This window comes from Leptopilina heterotoma, unplaced genomic scaffold (assembly GCF_015476425.1).
Source record: "Leptopilina heterotoma isolate Lh14 unplaced genomic scaffold, ASM1547642v1 Lhet_101, whole genome shotgun sequence".
NCBI lineage: Eukaryota > Metazoa > Arthropoda > Insecta > Hymenoptera > Figitidae > Leptopilina > Leptopilina heterotoma.
This window is the reverse complement of record NW_025110815.1, coordinates 850296-871426: the sequence shown is the minus strand read 5'-3', so window position 1 is coordinate 871426 and position 21131 is coordinate 850296. Positions and strand designations below refer to the sequence as shown.

The following is a 21131-nucleotide window of genomic DNA, read 5'->3' as shown; positions in this document are numbered from 1 at the left end:
CTTGAAAGCGCAGAAAATTGGCAGAAAGTAATCCAAAGTTTGCAAACTGTTTACATAACCTAAAAATCGAGAAAATAAATATATTCACAAGGTTCACAAGGTTCAACCGTTAATTAACTGTTACGTGCACTAATTTTATATTTACAACTATGAAAAATTGATTTACACAAGAAACTTATTTACATTTTTAATAGACTTTTTATTAGATAAAATTTACTTTTTTTTGGAGTAAATTTCAATCTGCAAAATTCACTTCCTTCACTTCACGATTTGAGCGCCTTTGAATTATTTTCGAACTAAAATTCAATATGGCGACTGGCGGGAAAAATTTGAAAACGATATTTATTTTTACAAATAAAATAATAATAAATAAATTATTTAAATATAAATTTGCTTTTCATCGAAGGGAAAGAAACATTTTACTCTCAGTTTTTATAAAAAATCGACTTTTTAGAAATTGACAATTATTTGGGAAATTAAAAATATTATTATTAAAAATAATAAATAATAAAAATATTACTATTAAATACAAATTAAAAATAATTATACTTTAGAAGGAAACAAATTTGAGGTTCTAAAAAATGTTAATTAAAAATTAAATTTCCCGCGGTGTGAGAGTCTTTTAACTTTGTAAATATTTTCCTAAATCTATAGTTTACTTAGAAAATTTCTGTTTGTCGTTTTAAAATAAATAATTATACATGCAAATTATCTTGGATAATAACCATAAAATTTTTATTTTTACTGTAAATTTTATTTGTTTTTCTTTTTTTTCGACTTTATTTCCACGCATGCGCGATGGGTACTTTCAGGAGCGTACCAATAGCCGGTATAAAATTATTTTTTTTTGCATTCGATATACGGATTTATTAGTGCTTTAAAAGTTAACAATTATTAATAAACAATATTAATTTACAAAGGGAAAATAATTTTATAACGAACTTATTTTCATAATTAAAATGTCATTCTTTGTGACAGTTTTTTAATTAGTTAAAATTTTTAATTTTTAATAGTTTTTTTGATTTTCTTTTCTAGCGATATTTGAATTAGTGGAAAATAAATTTTTTTTTATCTTTTCTGTTTATTTTTTTAATAACTTTTTTAGTTTAATTAGTTTAAAAATTGTTTTTTTGAAGACTACGCTCCTGGAGTTTGTATCTTCTGGTGCAGAGTGCAGACTAATCACCCATTGGTGCACATTCCCATTGGTAATTTGTAAGCCCGACGAGTTATTTCATTTACAGCCAAGCTGGCATATTGTTTTTATAATTCACAGTGAAATAATATATTTTTATTATTAGTGCATCAATTACGTTCGTTGACATTTCATTGTTAATATTCAAGAAAAAGTGTAATTTCAAAAATGTCAGTTGAAGAAAAATTTAACGCTGCTGTAAATGTCATTAAGAGTCTACCGAAAAATGGTAAGTACTAAAGTATTTTTATTACTTTTATTACCAGTTTACTAATTTCTAATTACTAATTACTAATTGCTAATTATTATGTATTATTCATATTATTTCTTCTATCTTCTTCTACTCTTCTTCTATCTCTAAGTTTAAAATATAGTCATGGTTCTCAGTGTTTAGAAGAATGAGTCTAATTCGTGTAATGTTTGTTAAATTGCTTGTTAAAGTTGGTTTAATACCTAATTTCCTCTTTTACTATTCTTCTAATTGATCCCTTTCCCCTTATTTTTATTTTCCTTCCAAGGTAAACGTAGTTTGTTTTCGTGTGAGAAAAATTTCTAATGCACTTAAGGCACTGTGGGATTTTTTTTATTTACTTTTATTTAGGTTACACGTTTGTTATTCACTTTGTACTTTCACTGTATACACATACAGATGCAACAAAATTCAATGTCACGTTTTTTAGTACAATTTTTGCCAATTTTCAAGTCTTTTGATTAACTAATTGTTTTTATCCACAGTTTATTTATTTTTTTATACTTATTACTTATTAGCAGTAGAATTATTCGTCACGTTCTTGATTATCATGCAATTTTTTTGATTCTTACTTTTTTCCCTTTTTTGTGTATAAATTAATTTTAATAAATTAATGATTAATTTTTCAATATTAAAAAATTCTTTCCCTTATTTAATAAGCTATTTATTTGTAAATTTTATTTTTGCAGTAAAATAATTTTTTCGTGTTTTTTTTTATTTCGATAAAATACTTTTTTGTTTAAGGTGACATAGTTTTCTCATTTGAGTTTTTTATCGTACTTTATTCTTCAATAATTTCGAGTTAATGACTTCTAAATTGCAGTCCACTTTTTATTTACAATTCTAAGTTAGAAACTTCGCATGTGTTCCACGATCTTAGAGTTACAGTGTGATCTTAAAGTAATTAAGTGAAAGTCGAATGCAGTCGATTGAAAACAAAGTAGATTTTATATATTTTAACACTTCATAAATTTTATAGGAAAAAAGTTCTTTTTGCAATATTGAGAAATTAATTTAAATTTATTGTCGATTTAACAGGAAATGGACATTTTTTATTTTGACGAATATTTAGTTAATAATTACAATAAATATTAAAATAAACAAATATTAAAATAAATAAATATTTAAATCAATAAATAAATATTAAAATAAATAAAATAAAAAATAAATAATATTAAAATCAATAAATAATTACAATAAATAAATAAATAATGTCAATAAATAATAAATTAAAAATAGTTCAAAAATAAATCCTAATTGAAAGAAAATAATTTAAAAAAACAAATATTGAAATTTTTTGTAGATTTTCGAAAAATCTTTCTCTCAAATTGTTCAATTAGAAAGAAATTACAATGCATTTTGTTTGTCTGTTATTTTAATGATAATTGTGTAGAAATTTCTCTATATTCACAATCTTATCTGAACATAACTTTATCGAAACGATATTAAAATACAAGTAAACATATTTTTTTAATTTTATTTATTAAATTTTTTTTTAAATTTTAATATTGTTATTTAATTATTAAATTTATTTTTTAATACAATTATTTCTTATTGAATATTTATTATAAATTTAGAAAGAAAATTAGAATTACAATCTAGTAAATTTATTTTCAAAATTGAAAATTTCTTGATTTTTATCTGACAAATGTTTCTAGTGATTGATATTCAGAGAAAAATTTATCTTTATTTACTTATTTTACTCTTTAATATTTTATTTTATTATTTACTTTACTAATAATTGTAATCTAATTTAATTTTTCAGAATTTTCCAATAAATTTAATTTAATTTCAGAAATTGCTAATAAATTAAATTTATTAAATAAATAAATATTAATTAATATTATTATTAATAAATATAGTAAATGAACTTAATTTAATTTCATAATTTTTTAATAAATATATAATTGTAATTTAATTACAATTATTTTAATTGTATTTAATTTAATTAATTAGATTTTGATTTATAATAATAAATAAAAAATTTTCATTCAATCTAAGGGTTTCACGCGTTAATAAATAAAAAAATAAATAATAAATAAAGAAAAATAAAATGAATACAGAAATAAATTTGATTTGTTAATTTTACTCAAAAGGAATTTTTAATCTATTTTTCATAAATATCTGAATTATATCTGCGAGTTAATAATAATTATCATTAATTATATGTCACATTAAACTCAATCTCTAATTAGATATGATTTTTGTAAAATTCAAAAAAGAAATCTCGAGAGTAAAAAAGTACAATTGTTGTTAAAAAGAATTATATTGAACGGATGCATTATGTATATTGATTCTCTGACTAAAGGTCGAATGATAAACTCATATATAGCAAATACTAAATAAAATAATTCATTCCGTATTTATAATCTGTCACTTGGAAGTGATTTCACAAGTCATTCCTTGTCTATGCAAAATAGTGTGTATTAAAAGAATTCCTTCGCGAATAGTATAAAGAAAAAAAATTTTTTTTTCTCACATGGATGGAAAAAAAATTTTTAATATCAATAAAAACAAGTAGATTTTATTTATATGAAAAATAAAATGCAGAAAATGGCATTTTATATACTCACACATAGACACATGTGTATGACGTTATTTCATTCCTCGATTGTTAATTATTGCTTTTATATCGCTATTATAGTTTATTTAATAATATATGATAATTAGATGCGGTGAAATAAATTTAAATAACGAAAAAAAAATTGGGAGAAAAAAAAATAAACATGATTGTCGCTTTTCAATGAACTGCTTTTGTAAGGATTAATTATTATATTTTACTTTTTTCTATTTTTTTAACCACGTAAATAATAATAATTCTAATAATAAAAAAATAATAATAACCACGACGCAAATTATAAATAATAATAATTATTATTATTCAAGTAATTTTACGTCCGTTGCTAAATATTTTGTCAAATTAATTTTACGAGGCCTCGTAAAATTAATTTGACAATAAATATTATTATTAATATTTTTGTTCTTATTTTATTTATTTTATTTATTTATTATTTTTTTTATTTTTTATTATATATATATTATTTTATTTATTTTATTATTCATTTTATTTATTTTTTGTTATCTGTATTATTTTTATTTCCATTTTATTTTTTATTGTCTCTATTATTTTCTTTATTCTCATTTAATTTGTCTTTTATTTTATTATGTTTTTTTTATTCTTATAAATTAATTTTGTGCTTGCAAAGAATAAAAAATTTAATTTTTTTTCGTCTATGAATAATGAGAGAAATTTTTTAATTTTTAGGAGCTTATCAACCAAGCAACGAACTTATGCTCCGATTCTACAGTTATTATAAACAAGCGACAGAAGGACCTTGCTCAAATCCAAAACCAGCTTTTTGGGAAGTTGTAAAAAAAGCAAAATGGGATGCTTGGACACGTTTAGGCAACATGAGTCGCACAGAAGCGATGAATAATTATGTCGACGAATTAAAAAAAGTAAAACAAAATTCCTTGACATTATTATCACTTTTTTTTCGTTTTTTGTTTTTCAAAGAAGAAAATATGAATTTTTTTTTTATTTATTCTGAATATATTATGTTAAAATTTGTTATGAATACTTATTACAAGAATAATGGAAAAATAATTAATTAAAATTAAAAAGTAATTAAAATTAAAATGTAATTCAAATTAATAAATAAGTAGTTAATTAAAATAAAAAATAATTCATTGATAAAAATTGAAAATTCAATCAAATTTCTAGAAAATTGAAATAAAGTTTTAAATTTAAGAAAAATTGTTTAAATTCTTTAAGATTTGTATTTAATTCATAAAATTAAGAAATGAATAAATAATAAAATAATTAAAAAATTCAATTATTCTTTTGATAAAACATTCTTTATAAAAAATTTTAAAAAAGTAATAAATTAAAATATTTTTTTTCTTTAGATTGTTGAAACAATGTCCTATACGGATAATGTGGCAAATTTTCTTGGAAGTTTGGATTCATTTTATGAGAGTGTTCCTGCTGAAGACTTGGAATTATTAGTGGGTCCCGTTTTGGAACGAATGCGCTCTCAACCCGGTTCACCTTTGTCTGGCTCTCCACTAGGTAAAAAAAAAGAAAAAGAATAAACAAAAAAAGAAAAGAGAACAGGAATTCTGAATTTATTGAATTAATTTTGAAAACGAGTTTTTTATTTTAATTTGTACTACATATTTATTTTTAATTATTTATTTAGTAATGTAAATGGACTGGTTGAAATAAAAGGAGATTTCGTATTATTTTTTTTATACATTTTTTTTATTTTTTGAATACATTAAAATTTATTTTTACTTTTTATACAATTATTTCAACAACAAAAAATTTTTTTCTTAAACTTTTATTTTTTATTTAATTTTATTTGTCTTTTTTGGAGATTTATATACAAAGTTGTCTAAATTTTATTCATTCGATTATAATTCATAATTTTTGTAATCTCTAATTATAATGTATAAAATTTGAATTTATAAAATTGTAATTTATTAAATTTGAATTTATAAAGTTTTAATTTATTAAATTTGAATTTATAAAGTTGTAATTTCTAAAATTTGAATTTATAAAATTGTAGTTTATAAAATTATAATTTATAATTTTATACAGAATACATTATAACCTGACAGAATGCAATTTTATTTAAAAAATTTTTTTACATACAATGTTGTCTGACAAGAATCATCATCACTTAATGACAGAATATGGTAAAATGGATTTTTATAAATTATTTTTTAAACTTTACTGCAATAAAATTTTAAAAATCAAATTGCTTTCAAACAGGTCCAAAAATAAAAAATAAAATTTATAAAAATTGACGAAAATTAAAATAATATTTTATTAGAGTCATAATAAAAATTCTCTTTCAATCATAATGATTGAATGAAAATTAATTTCAAAAATTAAAGTCCATGATTAACGAAAAAATTAATTGAAAATTTAAATTATGAATTTAATTTGTTATTCAATTTTTGTAAATTTTTTTAAACTCAATTTAATTTCTATTATGTATTCACGAAGAACTGAAATATTTCTTCCCAAACTCGTTTTCATCTTGAGTTCTAGAATTAATATTTATATATTGGTGTACAAAAGTGGTGGTCAAATTTGTTTTTCCATTGAGTGACATGTCAATTATTATTATAATGATTCGGAGAAAAACTAACTTATTACGCAATCGTCCACTTAGAAAAAAACAAGAGAACAGAAAGAGAAAAGTATTCACGTCAAGGATGTAAATTTTTATTTTGCAAATATTAAAATTAATTTATATATATTTTCATTTTATTTGTACCTATTTTTTTATTATTTATTTTAATATTCGTAGCATATTTTATAAATATCTAGAAAAGTTATATCGTCACTTTTTACATTTTGCCTTTATTTTATCAGGATCAAGAGAAACATCGCCGAACCGAGTGCGAAACACATCAAGACACATAACGAGCAGCTTGGAAACAAGTCCTGCAAGTAGTCATAGTGCAAGTCCTTTGCCTCCTGACACTGATGGCGAGGAAGAAGAATTCAAAGACACGCTCGAAGTACGTTTTTTTTCTCCCTCCTTAGACGATAAGAAAAACTTGCAAATAATTAATCACAAGTGATGCGATATTTATGATTCAGAAATTTTCTGTCATTTGTAAAAACGAATTAATTGAACAGGAGATTAATTTTTTTTTAAACACCATAAATTTTTACATTAATGATAATTTGAATTTATGGTGTTTTGAAAAAATAACGATGGTTATAAATAACAATTTTAATTTTCTGGTATTTTAGAAAATAACACTCGTTATAAATGATAATTTTTTTTATGGCATTTTAAGAAAATATAGCTCGTTGAATTATAATTTTTATCTATGATAATTGTATTTGCATAATTATAATTTGTAATTAATTGCAAATTGAATCAAAATTAGTTCGAATCGATAATAATTTTACAGGGAATTATCTAATTAATTGGTAATAATTAATGTTAATATTTCATGTTATTGCATAAATTAATTAAACTTTTAATTGTTTCAATTTTTTACATTATTTTCGGGAATTCAATTATAACTGAAATTTTTTTTCAAATCATTTCTTATCTCGATTGTTATTATATAAAATTGAATATAATATAATTTAATTACATTTTTATAAAAATTATAAAAGTTTTGAATAATTTTAATCAAAAATTCTAAAAAATAATTTAATTTTGGAAGAATTGCAGTTGTGATTTTTAGAAACAATTAAATTTGAAAAGGTTTTTTTGGTGAAATTTTTTGAAGTTTTAATTCCTGGGAAAAAATGAGTGTTTAAATATTTATTTAACAGAAATTAAGGATATTTTGAATAATTAAATTTAGAAATTCTGAAAAAATTTGTTTTTTGAAAAATTGTAATAACAATTTTTTAAAGGGCAATTGAAAAAAGTGAGAAAATAAAATTCTTTGAAATATAAAATGTAGTTTAATGAAAATTTTGAGAAAAATTCCTATTTTTTCAATTTTTAAAAAATTATTCTCATGAATTCAACTATTTTCAAAAAATTTTAATTACGTTTTTTTACATTTTTCCAGAATTTCTAAATAGAATTCTTCAAACTTTATTAATTTTTGTTCAATAATTATTTGAGCTGTAAAATAGTTTGAAATGAAAAAGACAAAAAGCCCTAATTTCTCGTGAGAACGAAATATCTTGATTATTATTATATAATTACAATGAATATAGTTATTAATTAATTGTTCGCAGACGAACAGAAAATAATTTTTAAATTAAGAATTCAAATAGAATAATTAAATATGTAATTTTTTTATAATTATTAATTTCTTTAGTTACACGAGCAAAGAAAAAATAATTTATAATTTATAAATGAAATTAGATTGAATTTAGTAATTAATTAATTGATTATTTTCAGTCGGCGCCAGAGCGATCGCAGAAAGATTTAATGAAGTCTTCCAATGGTTTACAGTCACACATAGTTAATAATTCATATTGTAAACATAACAAGCCGAATGTTGTGACAAAAGAAAATTCGACCGAATTATTAAATGGATATTCTCACACAAATGGCCATATCGAAAATTGCGATTCGAAACAGGACAGAGGTCGAACTCGAGTCAGGAGAGACGATAAAGCTGACGCTGAATTCTTCAATCACATAGCTTGTACAATGCAAAATTTACAAAAGGATTTGGACAGGATAACGGCGAGGGTTCGTAATTTAGAGGGTCAGGCATTGTCAGTTCTGACACCGCAGTCCGTGAGTGTTTTTTCATTTTTACTCTTCATTCTTTGTTCTTCTCTTTATTTATCATTCTATTCTATAATTAAATATTCTATTCTAAATTTTTAATTAAATTTTATAAGAAAAATCTCTTTGAAAATAAATTTTCTTAAATTTAAATCTCTACTTTATAAAAATCTAATTTACAATATTGAAGGTTTATAATTTTTTCTACAAGATTTATCATTGTTTCAAAATTATTTTACAGTTAATTACAATTTTGGATAATTATTCAAGTTTCGAATAATTGAATTTAGAAATCAGGGAAATAAAAAAATTAAATTTTTGTGACACGACTTTTTTGACTTTGACTAAAGCGACATTTTTTGTGCCTTAAAGTCGATCCAAAGCCTGTTGATAACAAAATAAAAATTAATTATTTAATTTTTTCTATTTTTAATCGACTAAAGAGACTTTTTTGCGCCTTAAAGCCGATTCCACTAAATAAATAAATAAAATAAATTAATTACAGTGTGAATTAATAAAATAAAATTATTTAAATTTGAACATTAAAATAATTTTTAATTACAGGACCAGCGAAGGAGTCGGGGCTATTCTAAATGGTGGCCATTATCCGAATGTTCGCCAAGAATGTTTGCGTTATTGATTGTTTGGCCTTTTCTAGCACAAGCTCTAGTTTTTTATGCACAGCGATATCGTCAACGAAAACTGTGATTTCCTTTTTAAAAATTCTTTAATACGAGAGATAATTTCTCTCCTTCCCCTCCAAAAAAAAAAAAGGAAAGAAAACATTGAGTCTTCAAGTATAATTATAATTATTGGCTGTTGATCCTAGTGTAATCTTATGGGTATATTGTATATAGTTTTAAAAGTTCTTATCAATTTACACGTAGATCAATTCTAAAAGTAAAGAAAAAGGCCAAGGAGAATACATTCCACATTTATGTTCATGTTGTGCAAAGGAAAAAAAAATATTCATTACCGGAAAAAAGAATTTTTTGTTTTGTTTTCAGTAACAATAGAAGTATGGAAACATTTTTTTGAATTTAATTCTCGTGAATTACGAATTAATTCACGAAGGAGAAAAGAGATTAATTTTTGAAAAGCTTAAGAGTCATTTTCATATAAAAATCGATATTCACTATCAATTTTTTTAATTAGGATTTTCAAATTTTAATCCCTTTTCGAAATTTACCATTCAATTGTAATTTATACAAAAATTTTAACTCGTAATATTTCAATTTTAAATTTTTTCTTTCATTAGAAGCAAAATTAGAAAAATTTGAAAGACATTTTTTCAATAATTCGTGAATGTTGCTTTAAAGTAAATAAATTAAATTAATTTAAGTCTAAATTTAATTTTCAAGTAAATTAAATTGTTTTTTAGGAAAAATTACCAAATTTTATATTCGAAATACTTCGAGATTGTTTATTGATTTGTGATTACTGATTGGTAATCGAAGTATAATTTATAATCGAAATACAATTTGTAATTAGAGAGAATATTATGAGAATGATTTATAGAAATCTGAATATGATGTGTCATAAAATGTTAAAAAAAATTGTAATATATTTAGTTTTTAATCGGGCAAATCCAAAGTTTCGTAATATTTTTTAGCTTGTTACTGGTTTTTTTTTTAATCATAGAAATAGAATCCATTGTTATAATAATGTTACATAGTTTTTTTTCTATATTTTTAAGTCACAATAATGTTTTACGAAGATAAAAATTGTTTTTATTTATTTACAGAAATATTATATTATTTTTATTTTCGAAAAGACAATGTTTGCCAAAAATTGGTTTTTTATTTTAAGAAGAGTAGAAATTTATCGTCAATCTCTTTGATGGTAAATTTTTTTTATTTACATTCAAATTGCAAATTTTTACTTGAAATTGAAATGCAATTGAAATTAATTACAAATTTTTATTTGAAATTGAAATTTAATTTAAATTAATTGACAATTTGTATTTAAAATTGAAATGTAATTGAAGTAAATTACAAATTTGTATTTAAAATTAAAATTTCAAATTTGTATTTGAAATTGAAATTTCAAATTTGTACTTGAATTTACTTGAAATTGAAATGCAATTGAAATTAATTGTCTCCTAGTGTAAAATGTGACATTGTTTTTATATGGCTGTGCAAAATTCTTGATGTCTGATAATGAAAGAACAGAAAAAAAAATTAAAACACGTTTTTAGAAATCTTTTATAATAGATTTTTTGTAATCTGAGAAGAAAAACGATTCGAAGTTAAAAGATTTTTCTTGTATATTGTAATATCCATTACCACTTACCAGTTCTTTTAATTTCTCTTTTTTTTTCTTTTTGTTCAGCAGCAATAAATCATTTCCTGAAAGAAAGTATAATTTTACGATATAATGGATTTTTAATGTCTTGTGAATCTTAAACAGATTTGCAATTATCCGTTTTTTGGTCACACTTTTTTGTGTTTGCGAATTACGTGAATTTTTATTGGTTATGATGCAAAAAAAAGAAGAAAAAAAAGGAAGGAGGAAAGAGTTTCATTGAAAGAGAAAGTAAATGAAAGTTAGGATATTTTTAAGATTAGATAGATTCGAAAGAAAATTGAAATTTTAATAGTACATACCTAGAAAATGAATCGTTTTTTTTTGTTTTTATTAAATTTTATAAAATGTATGGCATAATTATTTCCTAGAGCTTTTTATTTTTACTAACTTTTCGTAATATCGGAAAATTTTATACTTTCAAAAAAAAAATGTAATATTTGCTTGAGACTTTTTAATAAAGTAATTATCTATTATTGTTGGTTGTTAACTTATTTTTAAAGACGATTTTTTTTCGTTTTTTAAAGATTTTTATTTGTTTTTTTTTATACTTTAGATTTTAATGTTTTTGGAAAATGTTATTCCAACCGATTTTAAAGTTCGTTAAAAATTAATTTTCTGTTTTAATAATTTGAAATAATTTTAATAATTAATTTTATAATTTGTTTAATAATTAATCTATTAAATTTACGAATAAATTAATGTTAATTATTAAATATGTATTTAATAAATTGAAATTGTGATTATAAAATATATGATTATTTATTTAATAATCACAGCTTCAAATTATTTTTCCAATATTTTAAATTTTAATTTAATTGCGGTGAAAATAAAATTTATTTCAACCAATTTTACAATTCGTTAGAAATTCATTAATTTGTTGATTTAATAATTGAAGTATATAAACAATAATTGTGATAAATTAATTTATTTATTAAATTTGTGAATAAATTATTTATTAATGGCAATTTTTAAATATATATTCAATAAATAATTATTTATTTCACAATAATGAAATATTTATAAATTAATATTTATATTTAATATTATTAATTATTTATTAAAAATTGTTTAAATTTGTAAATAAACAATACGTTTAGCTGAAGACAATAGAAGTAAATTTAAATTGCTCTTCAATTGTGAAATATTTATGCCCTCGAAATAATATTCGCTCAATAAAATGGAACACTTATTAATTAAATTGTTTCGCTAATTATTATAATTAATAATAATTATAATTATTGTAGTGTTTAAAATTCTATTTTTAAAATGCGTTCAAAATTCTGATTTTAAAATGCGTTCAAAAAGTAAATTAGATTATTATACGCACGCGCGTAAACTTTCACTTTCAATTGGAGGAATTACAAGTTCTCATCACAGTATACAAGACGTGTTTTTTTGGAGCATCATTTTTAATAATTCCTTAAACAAAAAATCTTCGACAATATTGTATTAAGACTATTACATTGTCTTCATCAAATCATTATGATTTGAAATTTCAATCGGTGTTAATGATTCTCACAGAAGGGAAGACAACATTTTGTCAACATCATTTAAATTGAAAAGTGTTAAAAGTATGTTTGCTTCCGGATTGTTTTTTTCTATTGTGGTGGGAATCGCATTATTTCAAAATTCATCAGCTAATTATTTAACTGCTGATGATTTAGGAACAGTTATATTTTCCAGTTTGGTAATTATTTAAATTTTCTATCACTTTCTTTTCTTTGTGTTTATTAAATGTGTCATAATTTTTAGGTTATTTTTCATCTTTATTCAAACAATATGTAATGTTTTGATTTTTATATTTTTGTGTATTTTTCTTTTTTTCATTTAAAGAAAATACTTTGATTTGGAGAAATTTGAAAAATAAATGTTAATAATTTTAATAAATTAAAATTTGTATTTCGAAATAATTTCTATTTTAGTTTGTAGATCTATAAATATAATTTTAATCTTTTATTTATGAACGTTCATTTTAATAATGTATTTAATTGTTTCTGAGGTTCATGACTTTTTAAGTGAATTCATTTTTTGTAGAATTTTTTTGTCTCGATTATTATTCATGACTAATTCTTTTGTAATAATTAAAATACTGTTAATAATAGAGACTATTCTTTGAGTTGACAGACCATATGTTTTACAAGTTTGAAGGTTTTTTTTTTGTTTTCTGATAAAACGTCACACGCAGAGAATAAAACTTGTTTAACCAGGAAAACTCGTTTTTAAACTTATTTATAAATAAAAATAATTTTAAATTGTACATTTTCGGAGCAATTTTGATTGTAAAAAATATTTTATTATAACATTTACATGTTTTTAAATATTTAATTATTTATAAATAAAAATAAATTTTATTTGTAAATTTTCGGAACAATTTTGATTGTAAAAAATATTTCTTTTATAAATGTACGTAAGTGATGTAAATAATTAAGAATTATTTTATTTATTTTTAATTTTTTTAATAAAAATTTTTTATCCTACTATTTCCTTGGTAAAATTTATTTTATTAGGGAAGGAGAATATAATAAATAGATAAAATTAATTCGTACGTGGAAAAAAAGAGAAATTAAATACAAAGCGATAGTGGAAATAAAGAATGAAAAATGAAATGTGAGAAGATAAATAATTAGCTCAAGAAAATTGTTATTTTAATTCATTCCTAGAAGTTTATTGACTGCATCAATTTGTTGTGGATTGATAAAGAAATGTTCGGCCTCGCATGACTTGCATTAATAATTACAAGTTAATTAATTTTCATAATGATTTTCTCAACTTATTTTATTGGTCGTAAATTTGATAATAATTCATTTTTAACGCAGTTTTCAATATTTAAGAAATAAATATTTGTTCTTATTAATTTAATTATTTATAAAATCAGCTTTTTATCTAAAGTAAAAAAATTAAGTTTAGTTTATTTATTTTGAAATTTATTATTTATTTTTTATTATTAATTTATTATTGATTATTATTATCTATTTATTTATTTCTATAAATTGTCATTTAATAATTTCTCTAAATTATTGTTTATTAATTTCTCCAATGATCTTTCTCTAAAAAAAGTAGTAAAAAAAATTATTAAATTTCTCTAATAATCTATCTCAAAAAAAAAATTAATATTTCTAATAATTTTTCTCGAAAAAAATAAGAAAAGAAAATTATTAATTTCTCTAATAATTTATCTCTAAAAAAATAAACGAGAAATTAATTTCTCCAATTCCAGAAAAAAATAAAAGAAAATGATTAATTTCTCTAATAATCTTTCTCTAAAACAATGGTAAAAATATTGTGAATTCTCTCTAAAAAAATAGTAAAAAAAATTCTTAATTTCTACAAATTTTTATTATTTATTAATTTCCAGAAATTATTGTAGGAATAAAATTATAAAGCACGAAAATGATAATTTATGAATTATTCATATTCTCTCTTCTCCATAATAATGTGAACAATAGTTTTAAACAGGAAGATAAATGATTCATTTTATATTTACAATAAAATTGCAAGGATGAGCAAGCAAAAAAATATTTAATTCGCAAACTCAGTTAAAATGGTTGAAAAGTTGCATTTATCTGTTTATTGTAATTGTTCTTGAATTACATTTCTTTTTGTGCACATCAATATCGACCAAAGGTTGTTTTCTACAATAGTAAATATGTAACGAATCTATAAGCAACTAAAATTTTTATAAGTCTTGAACAATAAAACATTCGATTCAAGGACTGGTAAAATATTACAATTTTAATCATACACAAAATTTGTGCAAATCAACCGTTTATTAATAATAAATTATAAATCAAATTAATTGAAATAAATTATTTCGAAATACTTTTACTTTGGAATATTTAAAAAATTGTAAATATAAGAAAAAGAAAAATTTGTTTTATATTGAAAATTTGAAAATAAAAGAAAAAAAATTAAATTTACATTAAAAATTTGAAAAAAGGAAAGAAAAAATTAATTTTACATTAAAATTTTTTTAAAAAAGGAAAGAAAATTAATTTTTTATTAAACGTTTGAAAATAAAAGAAAGAAAATTAATTCTGTTTTAAGACTTTGAAAATAAGAGAGAGAAAAATAACTTTATTACAAATTTGAAAATTAAGAAAAAATAATTGATTTTCTATTCAAAACACAAAAATAAAAGAAATAAAAAAAAATTTTGTTAATAGAAGAGAGAAAATTAATTCTATATTAATTAAAATTAAAAATAAAATAAAATTCTATATTATAAATAAATAAATAAATAAATATATTAAAAATTTTGAAAATGAGGGAAAGAAAATTAATTTTGCGTTATAAATTTGAAAATTAACGAAAGAAAATTTATTCTGTATTAAAAATTGGAAAATAATTTACAAAAAAATGATTTTTTAATTAAAAATTTGAAAATGAAAGAAAAACTATTAAATTTTTAATAAAAATTTAAAAATAAAAAAAGAAGATTATTTTTTTAGTACAAATTTGAAAATAAAGGGAAAAAAGAATTTCTCCATTAAAAATTTCAAAACAGAAGAAAGAAAAATATTTTTTTATTAAAAAATTGGAAATAAAAGAGAAAATTAATTCGGTATTTTAAAAATTGGATAATAAAGGAAAGAAATTTAAGTTTTTTATTATAAATTTGAAAAGTAACGAATAAAAATTAATTCTATATTAAAAATTATTTTTCTTTCTTCTACTTATAAAATTTTAATGGAGAATTCGTTTTCTTCCTTTTATTTTGAAATTGCTAATTAAATTAAAATAAAAATGATTTTTTATTAAATATTTCCAAATAAAGAAAAAAAAAGGAATTCTCTATTAAAAATTTCAAAATAAAGGAAAAAAACGAATTCTTCATTAAAAAATTCAAAATAGAAGAAAGAAAAAAAATTTTTAATAAAAAATTTCGAAATAAAGGAAAAAAACTAATTATACATTAAAAATTTTATAACTGATACAAGAAGGAAAATGAATTTTGTTTATGATAGTTACAAACTGAATTCAAAATAAAAAGAATATAAATCAAAATATTACTTGTTTGAATATTTTCTGTCATGTAATGTTATTTAATTTTTTTCTGATTTAAAAATTGTGAACAATTTTTTTTAAGCTTTTCAGACATGGAGATCGAACGCCTGTCGATCCTTATCCAAATGATCCTTATCGAAATGAATCATCATGGCCTGTGCCCTTCGGACAGTTAACAAACGTAAGTTTTATTTGTTTATTTTTTACTTTCAAGAATTTTGAAAATTTAATAAAGTAAAAGTTTTTACAGTTTAACTGTATAAATTTTTTTTTATTTGCCCTGTAGGAGAATTTAAACATTATCTTAATTTTGTTAATTAATTAACTAATTAATTAATTACTTAATTTCTTATTTAATTAATTACTTAATTTTTTTTTTAATTTATTAGTTAATTTATTACTTAATTACCTATTTAATTTCTTAATTAATTAATTTTTTATTAAATTAATTACTTATTTAATTAATAATATAGCTTTTTAGGACCTTAAATTGTAAATAATGATGAGATTTTTCGTGGCCTTTGGTCCAATAAGTAGAAGTGATTTTTTAGTCAGTAAAAAAATTGGTTACTGACAAAAAATCACTTCTACTTATTTGACCAATGGCCTGAAAAAATATAATTATTTATTTAATTAATTTAATTAAAATATATAATTTCATAAATTAATTCTTTTCTTAAAATTAAAATTTGTTTAAAAAAATTGCAGTTGGGAAGACATCAGCATTTAATGCTTGGACGATGGTTGAGGAATCGCTACAGTAAACTATTGCCCGAGACTTATACGTATTATGATATTTTTGTTCGGAGTACGGACGTCGATCGCACTCTAATGTCGGCCGAGTCGAATTTAGCAGGATTATATCCACCCGAGGGCAAGCAAGTTTGGGACAATTTGAAATGGATGCCCATTCCAGTGCACACTGTACCCGAGAAGGAGGATCATATTCTATACGCCAGGAAATATTGTCCACGCTATGAATATGAACTCGAAAAGCTTATGAATTCTGATGAAATGAAGAAAATTAATCAGGAAAATGCTCAAGTCTATGCGTACCTCACTCTTCATACGGGAAGAAAAATTAACACTCTGGAAGATGTGAATACAATCTATAATACACTTTTTATTGAGGTAAATAGAAATTTTTTACCTTTGAAAATTAGAACATTTTTTTTGCAATTTTGTATTTTTTCTGAAATTTTTTTTCTAATTTCGTATTTTTTCTTTTTTCTGACATTTTTTTCTAATTTTGTATTTTTTCTTTTTTTTGAAAAACTAAACTTCATAAGACAATTGAGAATTTTGAGTTAATATTAATATTGATAATTTTAATTAAGTTAATAATTCACTTGAACGAATTTGAATTTAATTTACTTTGGATTTTTTAAGTTCAGAAATTGAAAAACTTTTTTGTTTTTTTTATTTTAGGAACTTTATAACAAAACGTTACCAGCATGGACAAAGGCAGTGTATCCAGATAAATTGAAACCGATTGCAGAGATGAGTTTCGAGACTGATTGTTATAATAAAATTTTAAAGCGCCTAAAAACAGGTTCATTGCTTGGTGAAATGGTGCAAAATTTATTAATGAAATCGAAAAATTCGTTGAATCCGGATAGAAAATTGTGGATTTATAGTGCACATGACGAGACGGTGGCAAATTTTTTGATGACGTTGGATTTATTCGACGCCCATTGTCCACCGTATGCTGCTCTTGTTTTACTCGAATTGAGAGTAAATTCGAAAAATCAACACATTGTCACGGTCTGTAGAAAAAAATTCTTTTCTTTTCAAATAATATTTCTTGTTTTCTTTTCAAATAATATTTCTTGTTTTCTTTTCAAATAATATTTCTTTTTTTCTTTTCAAATAATTATGTTTATTCTTTTCTTTTCAAATAATATTTCTTCTTTTCTGTTCAAATAATATTTCTTCTTCTCCTTTAATATTATAAAAATAATATTTATATTTGCTTTTTGTTAAAACTGTTTTTGTTTCTTTTTAAATTAAAAACTCATTTCATTCAGGTTTATCAGAAAAATTTGCTTATTTCCTGATTTTCAGAAAGAATATTAACTTCTTTCCTCGTCATGGTAATAAATTAAATTAAAATAAATTTTAATTAAAACAATTTAATTTTCTTTATTATTTTCAAAATTTTCAGTTGAAATTCTTCAAAAATACAATCTTTAAATCTTTAAATATATAATTTATTTCAATGAAATTTGACAATATTTCCTGTTTCAATTTTTTAAAATTATTTTCGGAAATTCGACTATCTTCAAAGCATTATAATTATAATTTAAAAAAAAAAACAAATTTTTTCAGAAATTAAACCTTTTCAAATTAAATTGTTTCTAAAAAACACAACTGCGATTCTTCCAAAATTAAATTATTTTTTTAGAATTTTTGATTAAAATTTCTCAAAACTTTTATAATTTTTATAAAAATGGAATTAAATTAATAATTCTATTATATATAATACTAATTGAGATAAATGATTTGAAAAAGAATTTCAGTTATAATTTTTGAATATATTTCAAGAATTGTTCTAATTTTAATTAAATTATAAAAGATTTCCAACAGAAAGTATTTTGAAAATTTTAATTCCTGCTGGACAAATAAATAATAAGAATTCAAATATTTATTCAACAAAAAATTAATGCAATCTGAAAAATTTTATTTAAAAATTAAGAGAAAATGTAAAAAATCGTAATTAAATTTTTTTGAAAATAGTCGAATTCACTAAACAAAATTTTTAAAATAGGAATTTTTCAATTTTTCTCAAATTTTATTAAAGTAAATTTTATATTTGAAAGAATTCTAATTTCAAACTTTAAAAAAATATTTTTAAATATTTTGTATCTTTTTCAAGACTTGCAAGTAAAAATTTGGAAAATAATTAAATTTTACAAAAAATTTTCTATTCAAATAAAATTATAAGAAGAAGTTAAAAAAAGGAATTTCAGAAAGAATTTTACTTAAAATTTTGTAAAATAATTCTGAATAATTTTATTCCAGAATTTAAAATTGACTTTGGAAATAAAATAATTGACTTTAGAAAAATTGCATTTGTAACTTTTAGAAAAAATTAAAAAAATGTTTTCCTTTGAAATTATTTGAAATTTCAATTAAAATAAATAACAATAAGTTTTTAAATATTTGTTTAACAAAAACTGTTGAATTTTTGAATACTTAATTTAATGTGAAAAAGACTAGAAAAAAGTTTTCTGAAAAATTGTAATTAGAATTTTTTTTTTTTTTGAAGATAATTGAATTCTTGAAAATAATTTTAAAAAATTGAAACAATTAAAAGTTTTGTCAAAATTCATTGAAATAAATAAATTCAGAAGAATTTTAATTCATTACTTTTAAAAATTGTTTTCAAATATAATAATTTTTATTTATGAAGAATTATATTTCAAAAATTATATTTTTTAATAACTAGTAAATTTTTATTAAAATACTTTTTTTTACTTTCAAGAATTTTTTTCACTTTCAAAAAGAAATTTTTTGTAAACTAACAATCGGTCTTGAAATTTCACCGCGCTTGCTTCATTTATTTATAAAAATAATTTATATTAATTTAATCAAATTTTTACGATTGAATTTTTTTTTTTTTTAGAAATATGAAATATTTCGTAAAAAATTGTAATTTTTTTCCATTTGTAGATTTCTTACAAAAATTCGAGTGCAGAGCCAACTTTGTTAACTCTTCCGGGTTGTGTTCCTGGATGTCCATTGAAGCAGTTTGTGAAACTGACGAAAGATTTAATTCCGGAGAATTGGGAAGAAGAGTGCTTAATTCGAGTGTTGCGCAATGAATTTTTAAGTCCTAAGGGAGTTATAGGTAAATTTTAATTAAAATTTAATAAAAGTAAAAAACTTCTCTGGTCCTAATTAACTAAAAAAAAATTCCAATATTTAATACTTTAAGTAACTAAAATTCAAATGAGTATTAATTGAATTAAATTAATTTCCCGGAAAAATTAGTTCCACATGTTTGCTCAGTTTTAATTTTTTCCATAATGAAATTAAATTATTGAAATTTTCATTATTTCGTGATTAATAAAAAAATGTTTTTCAGTGATGCTGACTTCATCTGTATTGATGTTGATAATATTGCTGATACTATTTGTTGGATTGGTTTATGGATATCATAGACGAAAATACGATCAGTATTATTTACGATTGACGACTGAACCTATGTAAGAAGGAAGAAAAATAATTGTCCTACCTCAAAGTTTATACATCGACATTGGAATGGTATTAATGTTATTTATTTATTTTTTTTTGGAACACTTGCATTACTTTTAAAAGCTGATCTTCCAGAAGTAAATTTAAGTACTGACCAAATTTTTACTATTTAAGTCTACAACTATACTGGTAAAGAAATAAAAAAAAAATTATATAATTATATAATTTACAATTATAAAATTGTATATTATATAATTTATAATTATAAACGTACTGTTATGCATATTATATAGTTATATAAAATAATAACAGTAAAATTTGCAATAATGAAAAGTATAGTAAATTCAAAAGCAAAGAGGCTTAATCTGGAATTCACTTGAATATAGAAAAAATTTTCAAGAAATTTATACATATTTTTCGAAATTTTATGGTAAGACTTTTTCCGTCTAGTCATAATTTTTTTTCTGCAAACTGTGAAATGTGAATGAAAACTTAGATTTATTTTTTACTATTTTTTAACAAGAAAAGAGAAATAATAAATAATATATAGATAAATAATAATAATAGATATGAAATAATGTTAAAACACAATTGTTTATTTTGAGAGATGAATATATAATCAAATATAGAAAAAATTAAATGAATCAAATCAAATGAAATCTTTTCTTATATTTTTTACAAAAGAGAAACGAAAAGAAATCAAATTAAATGAAAAGAAATGGAAATCAAATCAAATATTGTAAATGTAAAAAAAGGAAAATAAAATATTTTATTTTCAAATATTTTTACTGATTTTTTTTAGTGAAAAATATACTATTTTCAAATTTTTTTAACTGGTTTTTTTGTTATTTAAAAATATTTTTTATTTTCAAATATTTTTACTTGTTTTTTTAGTAAAAAAAATGTAATATTTTAAAATATTTTTACTGGTTTTTTGTTAGTGAAAAAT

The 21131-nt window shown here is 20.8% G+C and overlaps 2 protein-coding genes across 2 annotated transcripts; both read left to right on the top strand.

Moving 5' to 3' along the window:
• The first annotated feature begins 1172 nt into the window (after window positions 1-1172).
• On the top strand, window positions 1173-9880 carry LOC122500080 (acyl-CoA-binding domain-containing protein 5). The gene is made up of 6 exons (XM_043608806.1): window positions 1173-1424; window positions 4711-4904; window positions 5355-5517; window positions 6832-6980; window positions 8339-8683; window positions 9239-9880. The coding sequence occupies exons 1-6, from the start codon at window positions 1364-1366 to the stop codon at window positions 9380-9382; spliced, it is 1056 nt and encodes a 351-aa protein (XP_043464741.1). The 5' UTR covers window positions 1173-1363; the 3' UTR covers window positions 9383-9880.
• Window positions 9881-12195: 2315 nt separating this feature from the next.
• Window positions 12196-20715, top strand: LOC122500063 (prostatic acid phosphatase-like). The gene is made up of 6 exons (XM_043608786.1): window positions 12196-12668; window positions 16068-16166; window positions 16694-17116; window positions 17414-17749; window positions 19658-19835; window positions 20073-20715. Exons 1-6 carry the CDS (start codon window positions 12555-12557, stop codon window positions 20195-20197), a joined length of 1275 nt encoding a protein of 424 aa, XP_043464721.1. The 5' UTR covers window positions 12196-12554; the 3' UTR covers window positions 20198-20715.
• Window positions 20716-21131: the final 416 nt, after the last annotated feature.

Bases quoted from the DNA above. Each gene is read 5' to 3' on its own strand.
- LOC122500063 (XM_043608786.1), top strand. From the start codon at position 12,555: ATGTTTGCTTCCGGATTGTTTTTTTCTATTGTGGTGGGAATCGCATTA. The intron at 12,669-16,067 runs GTAATTATTTAA...ATTTTTTTTAAG, and splicing joins CAGTTATATTTTCCAGTTTG to CTTTTCAGACATGGAGATCG. The intron at 17,117-17,413 runs GTAAATAGAAAT...TTTTTATTTTAG, and splicing joins ATAATACACTTTTTATTGAG to GAACTTTATAACAAAACGTT.
- LOC122500080 (XM_043608806.1), top strand. From the start codon at position 1,364: ATGTCAGTTGAAGAAAAATTTAACGCTGCTGTAAATGTCATTAAGAGT. The intron at 1,425-4,710 runs GTAAGTACTAAA...TTTAATTTTTAG, and splicing joins TAAGAGTCTACCGAAAAATG to GAGCTTATCAACCAAGCAAC. The intron at 4,905-5,354 runs GTAAAACAAAAT...TTTTTTCTTTAG, and splicing joins ATGTCGACGAATTAAAAAAA to ATTGTTGAAACAATGTCCTA.